Raw genomic sequence first — 13,966 nt, 5'->3', positions numbered from 1 at the left:
TGTCCCTCCGTGGTGGCACTGGCTGGCAGCGATGCCGCTGGTACCCATCTCGTCCCTCGTTCCGCCGCTGCCCCTTGGCACGGCAGGAGCGTGTCCCTGGCACGTGGCTGACCACCCTGTCCCCACGGGCCATCGCCAGGTGCGGAGCTGGGCTTCCTCGGGTTTTAAATACACTGAAAACAGGAGGAAAACAGCAGCAGGACAGAACCCAACACCCCCAGTCCTTGTGCCCTCTGGGACCAGAACAGCCAGCTAGTCCCATTCATTCCCCCTCTTTGCTACATTTCTGCAAGGGCTCTGGGATTTGATATCTTGGTTTGGGGTTTTTTCCCCCTTTCCAGTGTGAATTATTGATCAGGTCGCTGCTAGGCTTTCCACCCCCGCCTCCCCACACCTCCTGGCTGCCACGCTTCTCTGCTGGAGTGCATGATGGGTGGGGAGTAAATCAAAGTAACAGGATAATTAATGACACAGGGAATTGAAACCCAGCAGAAAGCCGGGCTGCTCCGGGAAGAGGCTTCCAGCAGCCGGGGGTCACACCCAGGAGGGTTTCTGCAGGAGGGTGTTGTTGGGGCAGAGGGGCAAACACAAAATACAGAGGTAATGGCAAGCGAGCATCTCCCTGCCCCTCCAAAGGGCTGCTGTGCGGGCTGCTGGCAGTGCTGCCGGCCCCGTTCCCATCCGCTCCCTGCCCTGCGCCCCCTGGGTCAGCCCTGGATGAAGCTGGGGGGGCTCTGGGCAGCACCCCAACACGCAGCCACAGCCCCTGCCATGAACCAAACACAAGGACTAACATGTACCTACATCCCCAGGGCTCATCACCAGCTCCAAGCACCAATGATGCCATGAGGTTCCTGGCCACCGCGGAGCCAAGCAACATCCAGGAGTGGCCAAATTCCTCCTTCGGTGGCCCATCAGGTAAAGCCTCTCCCAGAGCAGCAAGGCTGGGCAGGTCGGACTATCACTCAATACATCTCAGCTGGGAAAAAAAAACAACAACAAAACAGCCCAATTTGTTTATTTATTTAAATCCCTTGACTCCAGGAGCAGGCGCCCTGAACCCTCGAGCCTGACGAGAGCGGCCGGGGCCGTGCGGGGCCATGAGCTCCCATCGCCTCGGCTCACCCCAGTTCCCTGCTGCCCATCAGAATTAGCCAGCCCGTTTGAGCGGGTTTACGATAATCATCAAATAACTGGTTCATTGACAGCACGTCAGGCTGAGAAGGCTGACTGAGCCCTCGTTTGCTCGTTGCTAATTAGCTTAACATTCCTAATCCCTCATTAGCGACTATGAAGTAAGCTCTGAAATATGAGGTCAGCCCTAATCAGCGGTTAAAATATAAAGCGCGCTGGCACGTGATGGAGGCAGGAGAGAGGGGGTGGCTGCGGGCCAGCCCCGAGGGCTTCCATGGTCAGGGGGAATGAAGCTGCGCAGGACAGAGCCAGATGTGAAGGGTTAAACCCCACAGGGCCACAAACATCTGCACATCACCCCAAATCTCAGACCCCCCCCACACTCGGTGCACATTCCAACTCCACATGGGGCACAGGCGGTGGCATTTGGGGTGACAGCACACGAGATGCCCCAGGTCCCTCTCAAGTCCTGTTCCCTGCCATGCCCGGCTGGATGTCACCCCTGGGGCTCGCAGCATCCCTCCGCCACACCAAAACCTCTCACTTTGCCCCCTGCAACCAGGCTTTCCTTGCTGGAAAGCCCTAGACGGCCCATCCCACTGAAGGGGACCCTCGTGTCCCCAAGGATGGGCAGCAGGAGGGATGGAGGAGCAATCAGCCACGGTAAATACCCTCTGCAATTAGCACCGTGTCCCTGCTCCGGGTCTCACCCCCGCCCGGAGAGGAGGGAGGCGATGGGTTTTAATGGGGTTTAGGGTGGGTTTTAACCCTGGTGAGCTGACCATGTCCAAGTGGGGACGACAAGGCCAGGGTGATGCATGTGACACCCCTGGGACAAATTCCAGGCGAAAGCACCCACAGGCGAGGCTGACCTGGCCCTGCATCGGAGGGATTGTGGGCCACTAGCTGCAGGGAACACAGACACATGTTGCCCCACACTCCCACTGCTGTCCCCACTGGCTTTCTGCCAGCCCCGTGGGGTTTGGGCAGGGGCTCTGTGCCACGTAGCCGTGGTTTGGTCCCGCTGCCCTGCCTCAACCCTGCCTGCCGAACCTCCTGCCTGCAGTGTCAGTGGGAGTGCCAATCCCCCACAAATCCCCAAAGCCTCTTGCTGCTCCTGGCTCTTGTTGCCGCATCTCTGCTCATCCCCAAGTAGCAGGACCAGAGCGATGCTCCTGTCCCAGCCCCCGTGTCGATGGAGCGTGGTGCTCTGGGCCGGGGCCGCAGGGCACAGCCAGCCCTTGCTCTGCACCAGGCCCCTGCACAGAGCCGAGAGTGGCTGCAGGAGCTGCGAGCTCGCCGTGCCGGAGAAAGGCCGTTCTGTCCAACACTGCAGACGCAGCAGCATCCCTTGGCTGCGCCGCCCATCCCCGTGAGCCGCGGCCCCTCGCCGCGTGGGCAGGAGCATCGCTCTGCCGTGAACCGACGTCAGCGATGACGAACAGCGGCGTGGAGAGAGGCTGCCGGCAGAGGCACCGCACATCTCCCGTGGACAGAGCTGTGCTGCGCCCCCGATTGCTGCTCGGCAGCTTCCCTGGAGCACGGAGACACGGGATATTTTGAGCATCCTCAGCAGCAGTGAACGAGGCTGAGTCCAACCCCTGCCTCTCCCCAGCTCCTTATTTCCAAGGACAGGAATAAGCCTTTGAAGGCTTTTCAAATGGCGAGTGCACACCTGCAGATGTTAAAAGCAAAGGGCTGTGTTTGGAAAGGGTTTGGGTGGTGTATTATCAAGAGAGCCCAAATAACAGGGTGCACAAGGGGGCTACATAGCTCCTGCTGCCTCGTGCCCTTTGGCTAATCCAAGCCAATGCCGTACCTCTGCCTTTGGATTTTATCGTGCACGTAATTCACACACCCAGCAGCTACTGTGTTCAGTGCTGGTCAGTCCCATCCTCTCCTTGTCTTGCTGTTTTCTTCTCTTGCTCAATTAAGTTTCTTATACGTTTTTACCCCTTCAGTGAGGGACACACGACACTATATACTTACGGGACTCTTGGTGGAGGATGATAAATTCTGGGCTTAAGTTTCCGAGTGGAAACCTTTGGTTTATCCAGACATCTGGCCCACGGAGCAGAAAATCCCAGATAGCCTGGCAGATTTCCTCTGACACCCAGACACTCTGCAGGCTGTTTTCTGCCCCACCAAGCAGCTGTTTGAGCCAGTGGGGCTGATGGCACAGCCACCCCCAGCGCTGCGGGACAGCAAGGGGAGACCGAACAAGAAACATACACGAGCCTGAATTTATGTAAAAAAAAAAAAAAAAAATTATTTATTTTGGAGGAGGATTTGAACATCGACATGCAGGTACAACATGAATAAAAATTATTGCACCGCTATTATGTGGCAATTGTTCAAGTTTCTAAAAACACAGAAATTCCACACTTTCTCTTATCTAGCTAAGTGCTGAGTGACACGGCTTGGCGGAGCCCAGCTCAGGAGGTGCTCTCACAGCCACCTGGATATGGTAATCGAACACAACGTAAACACACACTGCTGTCAAATCTTCTACTAGAAGTACAGAATTATCCTTCACATCCAGTAAGAGAAAACCAGAGCAAGACTTTATCCTCCCCTCTTTGGAAGAAAAAAAAAAAATAACCAACAAAATTTAAAATACTCCAAAATCACACCTTAATGCAAGTGTGGCAACCAAAACCACTGGTCACTCCTACCCCCTCCCCAGCAAGCGCTCTTTAGTATATTAGCAGCCAAAGGCCTCTGACATTCGGACCCAGGAGTGGCCGTTACAACGCTAAAGTCTAATATTTACAATAAATATCATCCATTTCTCTTAGTTTGCAACAGTAAGAGACAAAGGGAAAAATAATACTGAAATGAGGCACGGGGCAGGAACGTGTCAGCTGGGGGCAGAAGCAGAGAGGAGCTGCAGAGGCTGGAACCAGCTTTGGTGCCGTCATCCCAAAAGGGATGGGGGGGCAGGAGACGCATCCAAGCCAACAGAAGGAAACAGGAAAATGAAGCAGGAAAGCAGCGTATTCGGATGGTCACATGCACGGCCCAGTCACCAAACGCACACCACACGCACACAACTTCTACCTCCCGCCTGCCCATCTCCAGGTTATCTGTGGAGGGTGAGTTCTCGGCTTGCTGGATGCTTCGCTCAGGTACCACGGGCCCAATCCTGCGCTGGGAAACGCACTCTCACTCTTCACACACAGCTTTTCCAACATCTCGTGCCTTTTGCAAGCTTATTTGAGAAGGTATTGAAGCAATTCTTAGCAGAGCAAGGAATAAGTCTTGCGGTATGTACCTGGTTTATTATGACTATTTTATAGAAAAAGTCTTTTCGTCCAAACATTTTTGCTAAGGTGCAGCATATAAATCTGACAGAAGGTGGAAGTGGGATGATGGGGCACCTGGCACCCGGGGAAACTGCAGGACTGACCAGGAGCAGGGGATACAGGGCTTCACTAGGATGCTTTCCTGGTAACGCTGCTTGGCTTTGGCTTCCAAAAAACCAGAGGGTTTTAAATTGCACTGATCACTTTCTGTACCGTAGCTACAAAAGAGGTGACTAAACACATACCTCACCTCTTCTTTGGCCAATTCAGGCAAAAGCAGCAAAAGCTGTGACATAGCAAGGTTTTTCACTCCTCTTTTTATGTGTAAGAAAGGATAACTCTGCAATTCAGCGCGGGAACCACCGGCTGCAAAGGGAGGGAGTCAGCGGCTAATACAGCTGGTACCTTCAGGGGGTCCCATCCCAGCCTGGGCAGGATGAGCCAGGTTACAAAGCCCTCTCTCCTAAGAGAGCGGTTGGTTTTCCCCTCAGGTTTTTTAAATGCAGAGCCCTTTGTGGATGCCCTGGGAGCACATTCACAGAATAAACAGCGTCACTGCAAGGAGAAGGAAACGGGGACCTGCCACCCAGGGAGCAGACAGGTCGGACCACGTCCTCACGCAGCTCTGGGCTCATGACTTAATTTACACACAGACTTCCACCTCGCCAAGGTTAGCTACTCTTCTCAGGAGATAAGCTTGAGGCTTGTCTTTGCAATTACCACAGACACAGGATGCAGAACCAATTTTTCACTATTCCCGTCCATTTTATCATATACCATACTGCCAATCGGACCTTGTTTCTTAGCAATTTTTTCATAGATGAACCCATCGGGGAGAAAACCAGCCAGCTCAAGTACCAGATCCTGCCAAGTCTGTTCCTTACTTGCTATTGCTCCAAATCAGCACAGAATGATGCTCATCAAGAGTGCTTTGAAAGGCTGGAGACACCCAGGACCTTGACAAGGCAGTGGAAATATTGTGGTTTATCATTGCAAACTAAGTGCATACAGGTAGGCTGTGGATTCCAGGAAAAAGAGCAAAACGACAGCGTAGCAGGCTCTGCTCTCAATACCGTCACAGCAAGATTTATTAACATGCTATCTGGGAGCGTTGAGGCTTTGGTTAGTGTATCAACAACACCATACACGTTCACACAGACACACGGAGTAAACACTCATTTAGACATGTTAAAAAAAAAAAAAAAAAAAAAGCTCAAACCAAACCAAAACTTGGTCCAGAAATGAAATCCAAGCAGCCAAAATCAAGTATATAAATGGGGGGAAACAATGGTTATACAGAAAGAAGCGGGCTGAGATTCCAGAGATTTTTGCGATCTGTGGATTGAGTTGAAATCAAGTTGAAAGAGATGGAGAAAAGATATTCCTATATAAAAACATATTTGCATTTAGGGGAAGCGAATCAAAACTTCAAGTTCAGAAAAGGCCAAGACAATGAAAAAGGCGGCGGTGTAACGAAATCAGACCAACAGCGGCAGGTTTTAGCTGGAAACACTGTTGCACAGTCATTCTGCTTCTAACAGAGTAAGCCATGAGCAGGATACTAGACCTTGCGGGTGATCCGCAGGAAGATACGCTCAGACAAGACTAGAATAAAAGCTGAGCACAATCTGGGACAAATGACAGGAGTGTTCATTGAGAGGAACCTTTAACTGGATGAAGAAATGGCTTACAGTGCTATAGGTATCACCACTGAACACATTTATTGGTGTATTATTATTGATCTAATCCTCAGCAAAGAGCACTGTTACCCAGTCAGTCACACTTAAAGCAAAGCAATGGCTAAACCTAAGAGCAAAGAGTAATTTTTTAATGGAAGGTGACCTCAGAAGTGGAAATGATTTAGCTATCATAGCTGAAATCTTAAAATATCACATATGTTTTGAAGTCTGCTTGCAGCTTGTCCACAGAACTTGAGGAGTCAGAACTCTTCGTAGGTTTTTTTTGTTTTTAAAACAGGCAGATTCAGAAAACTCAACAAGTCTCCCAAGCCCCAATTCAGAAATGTTAAGGAACACCTTAAAATCCCTACCTATTTAGACTCACCAAGAGAAGGAAAAGTCTCCAAAGGTCATTTATCATTGAGATAACTGGAGAACACACGACTACAAGTTTCTCTACTTTAAAATCAACCTACAAGGCACCCCGTTCCTGGGGTCATTTATTCTGAGGCAGGGCAAGTTATGAATTGAAGCCAGAGAAAGGAAGATAAAACATCATTAAAATTTTAAAAACAGAGGGAAAAGTTGCCATGTGTCCCATAAAGGACAAGTAAAAACAATCCCCAGAAAACCCCAGCTTCCGGACTGGAGATTTCTCTTTCTGATAATTCCATTGAAAAAGACTTTTACTTGGTTTAAAGAGAAGACAGGGATTTCTGCTTGTCCAGCCCCTTCAGCCATGTCCCTTCCCCTCTGTATCCTCTAATGCACATGGTGACAAGGAGGTCTTACTTGCACCGAAGAGGGTTTGTAGTTCCAGAATAACTTGCAGACAAGAGAGCAGTTTCTTTCCCTTGTCAAAGGACATCAGATTGTAAAATTGAGAGACAAAACTTGAAATTTGTGAATTTCAACGGCATTTCAAAGAGAAGGCTGAAAAGCAGAAATTTAAAAGTAAGCTGCCTTTTTTGTACTCTGAATTTTTGGGATCTCAAATAAATGCAGGATTAGAGGGAAGAGCACAACAGGCTCTAAACTCCAGCAAAATAAAAGGTCTGGAAAAAAAAAAAAAAAATAATCAACAAACTGTTTTTTAAGCCCTGCTTTAAAGATACCCTGTTCTAAAGAGACCTCAAATGGCAAGCATTACTGTGTACAAAAATAGAATAGCAAGGATGAAAAAACACAAAAAACAGTATGAAAAAAACCCTCCCAAAAATAGATGTACACAAGTTCTATTTTATATTAGTGTATATTACAAAATTCAAACATGCAGTCTCTATTTTGAATGTAGAATGCTCCAGTCCACACGTACCAGGGATGCTGCTATGTTTTCTTTACAGCACCATCATGTGACAGGGGAAAGTCTTGTCTTTTTAACTGATTTCCAACCTCTTTGCTTTTTGCTTGCGCGGGAGTCCCTTCTTTACAGGGCCTCGTGCTGCCATCTGGCAGAGGAGAGGCTTTCGGAGCTGCTTGTCCAAGAGCGTGAGACAGCTCTTTCGACGGAGTGATTTTGCAGCTGCCTCCAAACCCTTCAGATGATTTAGCGCCGCAAAAAGTTGCCTCCTTTTTTGCCACCACGGGACACGGTGCCTCCCATGGCTTTGTTGAGTTTAACGGCTCTGCGCAGGATCCGCTCCTCGTGGTCAGAGCGTCTGTGCTAGAGAGTTTGGCTTTCTCTGGACACACTCCTGCTTGTGAGGTTTCCTGCCTTTTTTGTTTCAAATCTCTCTCTTCTTTACAGGAGGCAGCCAAATGGGGGAAATCCTTTCTCTTTTGCACCTCTCCAGAACCAGAGAGACTGAGCTTCAAAGGTCCCAGCACGCTCTGAGCTAGCGGCACTAACTGAGACACGGAGAGAGCTCTTTCGATAGCACCGGGGACGAGGAGCGTGGAGGATCCAGGACCTGCTGGGCTCGTTTTGCTGGCGGTTGAAGCACACTCTGCCTGGGATGAGCTGGGTTGCTTTTCAGTACTAGGACTTTTGGGGGACATTTCGTTGGTGCTTCCAGGAGACAGAAATGAGGTGCTGTGCTGCTCTGCGGGCTGAAGTGTCTTCTTGAGATCCTTCTCACTGCGATCTATGGGGCTTACCGAGAGAGGAGTGCTCATGCTTGCCGTGCACCATGAAGAAAGTGCTAGCAGAGGTCTGGAATCCTGTTTTTTCTGACTGGTTTCTGTTACCAGAGGGTCTTTCAGGTCAAGCTTACCACACGAGGCCCCTGAAGAGTCACCTTGTTCAAGTTCCAGGATTTTGATAGACGGGCACTGTGTATGTTCTGTGCGATCTATTGGTTTTTGAGTACTTGTAGTTCTCCCTACGTCTTTGATTGCTTCAGAAGACTTGTCTTTTGGACCAAAACATTCAAAAGTTTTGTTTTCTGGCAATTTATGTTCCTTTGCAGTTGTTTCTGATCTTAGGAATGGGTTTTCTGAATTAGCTAATTTTTCTGGAGAAGTTCTCGGGAGGGCCTCTGATGGGGAAGGGTGCACACCGATTTGCAGTGGCTCTGAAACAGGCTTGGCTTGTTGATTATTTCCCTTCTGCAAATCTTCTGTACCTTTTGGGTCTTCAGGTAGAAAGGCATCATCTTCAATACTATCCTTGCTTTCCAATCTAGATGAAAACTTATTATCCTCATTAAAAGAATCTGAGCCTTGGTCTCCACTGTCAGGGGGCTTGTCCAGTCTTCTCCCATCCTGGCTATCTTCTGAACCATCATCCGTTTCATCTTCAGAAGAATCTACTTCTCTGATGGCCTCCTGCTTTTGCAGAGACTCCCTCCTCTCCACCCTGTCCTGTCGAATGGCACCCAACTTCCGTGAACCCGGCTTCTGCAACATCCCTTTTTCTGCTAGCCCAAGTTTGCCACCTGTTGTTTCATTCGCAGATTCTTGTAAGCTCTGGAGACTAGGATCCCTCTGTAGCATCTCCTTCTTAAATTCAGAGTGAGAGATGTCCAAGCTATGCTTACGTGAGGAAGACAGCTTCTTCTCAGAAGAGGACAGCGAGGCAGCCAGTTTCTCAGCCGACTGTACTCTCTTTAGCAAAGGAGACCGAGGGGGGCTCAGCACTTTTGGGGCGAGAAATTTGTCTCACCAGTGGTGGAGAGGAGTGTAGTTTTACTGGAAAAGACTGAATAATACTGGAGCTGCCAACTGAGTGTCCTGGTAAAGGAGATGGGGAGCGCTGCGGTGATGTGGACTGTGGAGTCGGTGATGGAGTGTGAGCTAGTGGTGACAGAGGGATGTTTCCCGCGGATTTACGCCTTGGAGATCTGTACTGCCTTTGAAGCTTTGGTGCTAGTCCATGCAGGGAGCTGGGTCGGATGTGTCCAGAGCTGGCTGGAGAATTGGGAACGCTGGAACTGGGAGAGCTGCTCTGGGAAGAATTGCCACCAACTTAAAAGAGGGAAGAAAAAAAAATACTAAGAAGATTCATACTTATTTGACCATTATTGAAATGATATTGAATTATTGAAAATAAGACGTGCAAAGTCAAGACAAAATGCCATGTTACCACAAAGCACTGCAGTAATATTACAAGGTAATATTGCATGGCTTCTGCATGGAAAATTCTCATCGTTGTCATACAACACCAGAATATAGTAAGAAACACTCTGCTATCAGAATGTTTTCTCTGAAAAAAACCTCTAAGCAGATAAACCATGTGTTTCAGTGCTATTCTCAGGATACAAATCTCTTTATTCCATCAGCTGATTCAATTTTCAAATATGACTTTGCCACACTGCTTTGATTCCTTTTCTCTGAACTAATCTAGAAAATGTGTCAAACTGCTACAAAAACATTGCAACTTACAATACACATTTGCATCAGAGTGAAAGGATGCTGTAGTACAGCAAATGCTTTCTTAAAAGGATGTATGGATTTTTATTTTTAAATGAATCAATGAATGAGAATACATCCATCCTTAAGGTAATCGACATCACAGCTGTCATTTTACTTCACAGACAGATCTACTACCTGCTGCTGTGTATTTTACTTCAAAAATAAATCAATAAGCAAAAATCTCCAAGTTTTTTTTTCTGTTTGTGTGGATTTTGGGGATTTGTTTTGTTTCTTTCTTTACCTGAGTGTATAGACTCGGGAGTAGATCTGTAACTCTGCGTTGGTGATCGAGGAGACAGGTTGTGAGTTGGAGAGCCAGGTACACTTTCTCCAGAAGAGAGAGAGCGGTTTAGTGAAGATAAACTCCGGCTGGTGTGAAGTAGTGATGCTTGTTTAGTAATCTTCCTCAACAAAGAGCTCTTCTTCTTACTGTGGAAGAGCATTCAAAAGTTGTTTACAAGCCCAAATGATTTATTTACCTTTATTGGCATATTTCAGTCAATTTTATGGCACAGTTAAAGGGGAAAAGAAAACAAATAGAAGAACTAAAGGACATACCTGCTGATATACATTATCTGCAAATTGTTTTGACAAGATCTCTCTCGCATTACCTTGCTTACCATTTAATTCTCACAGAGAAAGATCAAAACGAACCTTTCTTGACCGTCCTTAGTTTTGCTCTTCTTGTTCCTACGAGCCATCTTGGATTTGTAGCTGGCCTTTCGAGCTGGCCCAACTTTGATGGACGTGTTCTCAAACGGCGTGGTAGAGATAGACACTTTATTTCCGCTCTGTCAGAAACAAGACACAGAGATATTGCTTAAAATGTGGCTATTTGAAGCAGATCTGCAGGCTAAGCAGGTAGGCTGCTAGTTTATTGCCGCCTGCCATTTTGTAATCCTTTCTCAAACTCCATTTCCCCCTTTGCATTTCCACCTATCATTCATTAAGGAATTGCTGAGAGCCAGCCCTCTTTTGTCAGGCTTTCACAAATGATTAGTTCAGACCCCAGCTGGTAGGTAAAGCTTCCCAGAGCAGGGAGAACACAGCATCTGACCTCTCCCATTGAGATCCCAGCTGCCTCAATTGAATACTTGTAATACTTGGAAACTTGAACAAAGTGATATTCTGTCACCAGTCCTATTCCCAGTGCTCTGACTGATGGCAGATGTGAGCATATCAGGCATCTATCATGATAAATCTGCAAGACAGAGCATGGCTTGTCTCACTCGTCTGAAAAAAAAAAAAATCCTGATTGCTCCTCTATTTGCAATCTCAAAGACTTCTGTCTCCTGAAACGGTCCAAAACTTTGGGTTTTATTTCCATCAATGGATTCAGCTCAGAGGAGGTATCAAAACGCAAGTCATTTAACTGGATAATTTTAAGACCAACCATTACAAAGCTGCTTTTAAATACCACTAGGAATAATCCTTGAGAAAGCGGTATTAAGAGCTAATAACATTAGCATAGCCTAAAGGCAAAAAATAAAAGTAATTTGGAAAAATTTTAAGGTATTTGTTTCTTAAAGTGATGTTTGAGGAAAGGTATACTTAAATCTTATTAACCTTTGTCTCTACTGCTCATAAAAATGTATCTGATGGGTCCTTATTTCTTACACCAAATATCTGAGTTTAAGCTTAAATTACACACAGACAATTTTTGAGATTTAGGGATCAAGCTACAGCAATGAGTTTTCACAAAACAAAGGCCAGGTGCTGTGTATATACTTGTATTTCAGACAACACCAATTAGATACCTACGGCATTTTAAACAAGCTCTCTCGTATTTTATACATTACCTATTTTTCCAAAATCTAACAGTGCTGAGTCCCTACCTTCAGAATCAGCTCCACCACTTCTGTGTGCACCAGTCCATGGACTGGCTCCCCGTTGACATGGGTTATCAGATCCCCTTCACGCAGACCTGCTTCGTTTGCTGGACCACCTTCCTCCACGTGCTGGCAACAAGAAGGGGATGACTGATTTGAGAAGAGGAATGTACAAGATCGCTGGCCAGACCAGACTCAAAGCCCATCCATCTCATCTCTTGCTGCAGCCAGCATCAGCTGCTTCAAAGAAGGGTGAAAGAAACCACTGACTGGCACAGTCAAGCACAAAAATCTGCGCTCTTCCACTCCTCCCCCAGCGTTCTGCCAGTCTTCTCCCAATCCAAGGCAGACAGCCAGGATGGGTAAGCTGATCAAGAGACCAGCTCCTCCTGAAGCAAAAGGCTTAACACACTTCCAAGAATTTTCAGCACTCGGGAATGTTAACTAGATACCCTTGATTTCCAGACAAGCATTGAATCGTTTTCAATTTCTTTGTCATCCCAAATCCAGCATCCTTCCATGTACATGCTGGAATCCACAAAGGCCGACAGACTTTTAAATAAGACTCTGTGCCATGGGTTTAGGGTGCCTATATTGCATCTCATCCCAAACAGTTTCTTTTTCCACCTTCCATCCTTTATTAACCTATCCAACATCAGATCTTTCCCCCCCATGAACGCATTGCCTTTCCTCAGCACTGTTGGGAAAGGTAAGCTTCCTTTACAGTGAGGAGACAGATATGCTTGAGAATCCTGCAATTCTCCCTCTAGCCTGAAAAGACTACAAATCAGTATCTTGGTAAACTCAGCATTTTTCAAGGAAAGCAGGAGGAGCAAGGGAAGAATGCAGCCTGAGATTATTTTTCTAGGTAAGAATGAGTGTTAAATGATGACCAAAGTATATGAAGTTCAAATTGTCTAATGAACACAGAGATACAAGGAAAAGAATGAACCACCTTTACTCTGACTTTGTGCTCTCTGACTACACAATTCAAACAACACTGCTTCAGGGAACGGATCATTCCTAGAAGTTATATACATTAACAAAAAAGGAACACAGAGATCAAGTACCAGAAGTAACAGGAAGGAAGAGATAGGGACATGGAAACCAGACTCTTTAGCACAGCTAAGCCAAGAGCTAAATCCCTAGGCAGTCAGCATAGCAGCAGTGATGCTTTAAGGCTTGAAATCAATTCCAAGCGACTGCTTGGAAAACCCCAGCAGACTGAAACTGATCAGAGCAGGCTATAATCGCTAACACAGGCCTGAAACAAATTAGCTACGGACTGGCCCTCGTGCAAACTAACCCCAGCAAAGAGGAAGAGGGTATGTACACAGAAACATGCTTTAAAAGTATGTGCTACAGGTGAAAGAAGGTGGATTCATGTAACCAGGGAAGAAAGAAGGAAAGAAAGGTTGCTGTGGTTCTGTGATGGGCTTGAAAACTGCTACAGGAAAAACCCAAAGTGCTGTTAATAATTTATTTATTTTTAAAATGTTTCCCTCACCCCAAAAAGATAACTTTGGGTTCAAATAAGGAGAGAGAAAACAGGGTGGCAAAATACAATTTATATAGCTAAATCCCACAACCCTGGCTAAAGGCATTTCTGGCCCCAAGGGTACTCCTTTTAGAAAAGCAGAGACATACCCAGACCATGTGATGCACAGTGTAGATATCACTGTCACCCATATAGACGCGAATGGCACGGAGAGTGAAACCGTATTTCTTTCCAGCCCGATGGATGATGATTGGTGGTTTCAGGTTTGCGATAGCAGGAGAAAAGTCACGGCTGGGTGAAGAGTCCCTCGAAGATGGGTTGGAGGATAGAGAATGAGGTGACATTGGACTGGCCAATGGAGAACACGTGTGGTGATCTACAGTGATGACACAAAGGTGAGCAAAAATTAGGAAACCAGGCCTCCAAAAGAGAAAATTCTTGTTAGAGAACAACTAGGAAACCATCTCTCCCAACGTTCTTAAAGCTGGTGGTATTCACGAGAGGCAGGTTTGCCTGCAGCTTCCACTAATTCATGCTTCAAAATACAAAAATCAGCAGAGTTTCCAAAAAGCACATTTGGATGTGTGTATTTAATACAGCAGCACTGCTCACCTACAATTACGGTTGGGTCACAGTGTCTACTTCTCCCCTTTCAGGGATTTACCACCC

General features: G+C 46.9%; 1 protein-coding gene across 1 annotated transcript in view; it reads right to left on the bottom strand.

Annotated features, from left to right (window-relative positions):
- Positions 1-3,418: 3,418 nt before the first annotated feature.
- The window catches only part of MAST2 (microtubule associated serine/threonine kinase 2), a 195,305-nt gene continuing 184,757 nt past the window's right edge, over positions 3,419-13,966 (bottom strand). Inside the window, 6 exon segments of the mRNA XM_068407089.1 lie at positions 3,419-9,187; positions 9,189-9,523; positions 10,212-10,399; positions 10,625-10,761; positions 11,806-11,928; positions 13,447-13,673. Coding sequence (XP_068263190.1) covers positions 7,445-9,187; positions 9,189-9,523; positions 10,212-10,399; positions 10,625-10,761; positions 11,806-11,928; positions 13,447-13,673 — 2,753 coding nt within the window. The 3' untranslated portion in view covers positions 3,419-7,444.

Source organism: Nyctibius grandis, chromosome 8 (genome assembly GCF_013368605.1).
Source record: "Nyctibius grandis isolate bNycGra1 chromosome 8, bNycGra1.pri, whole genome shotgun sequence".
NCBI classification, from domain to species: domain Eukaryota; kingdom Metazoa; phylum Chordata; class Aves; order Nyctibiiformes; family Nyctibiidae; genus Nyctibius; species Nyctibius grandis.
Note: the sequence above shows the minus strand (reverse complement) of the source record. Positions and strands in the feature narration are given on the sequence as shown.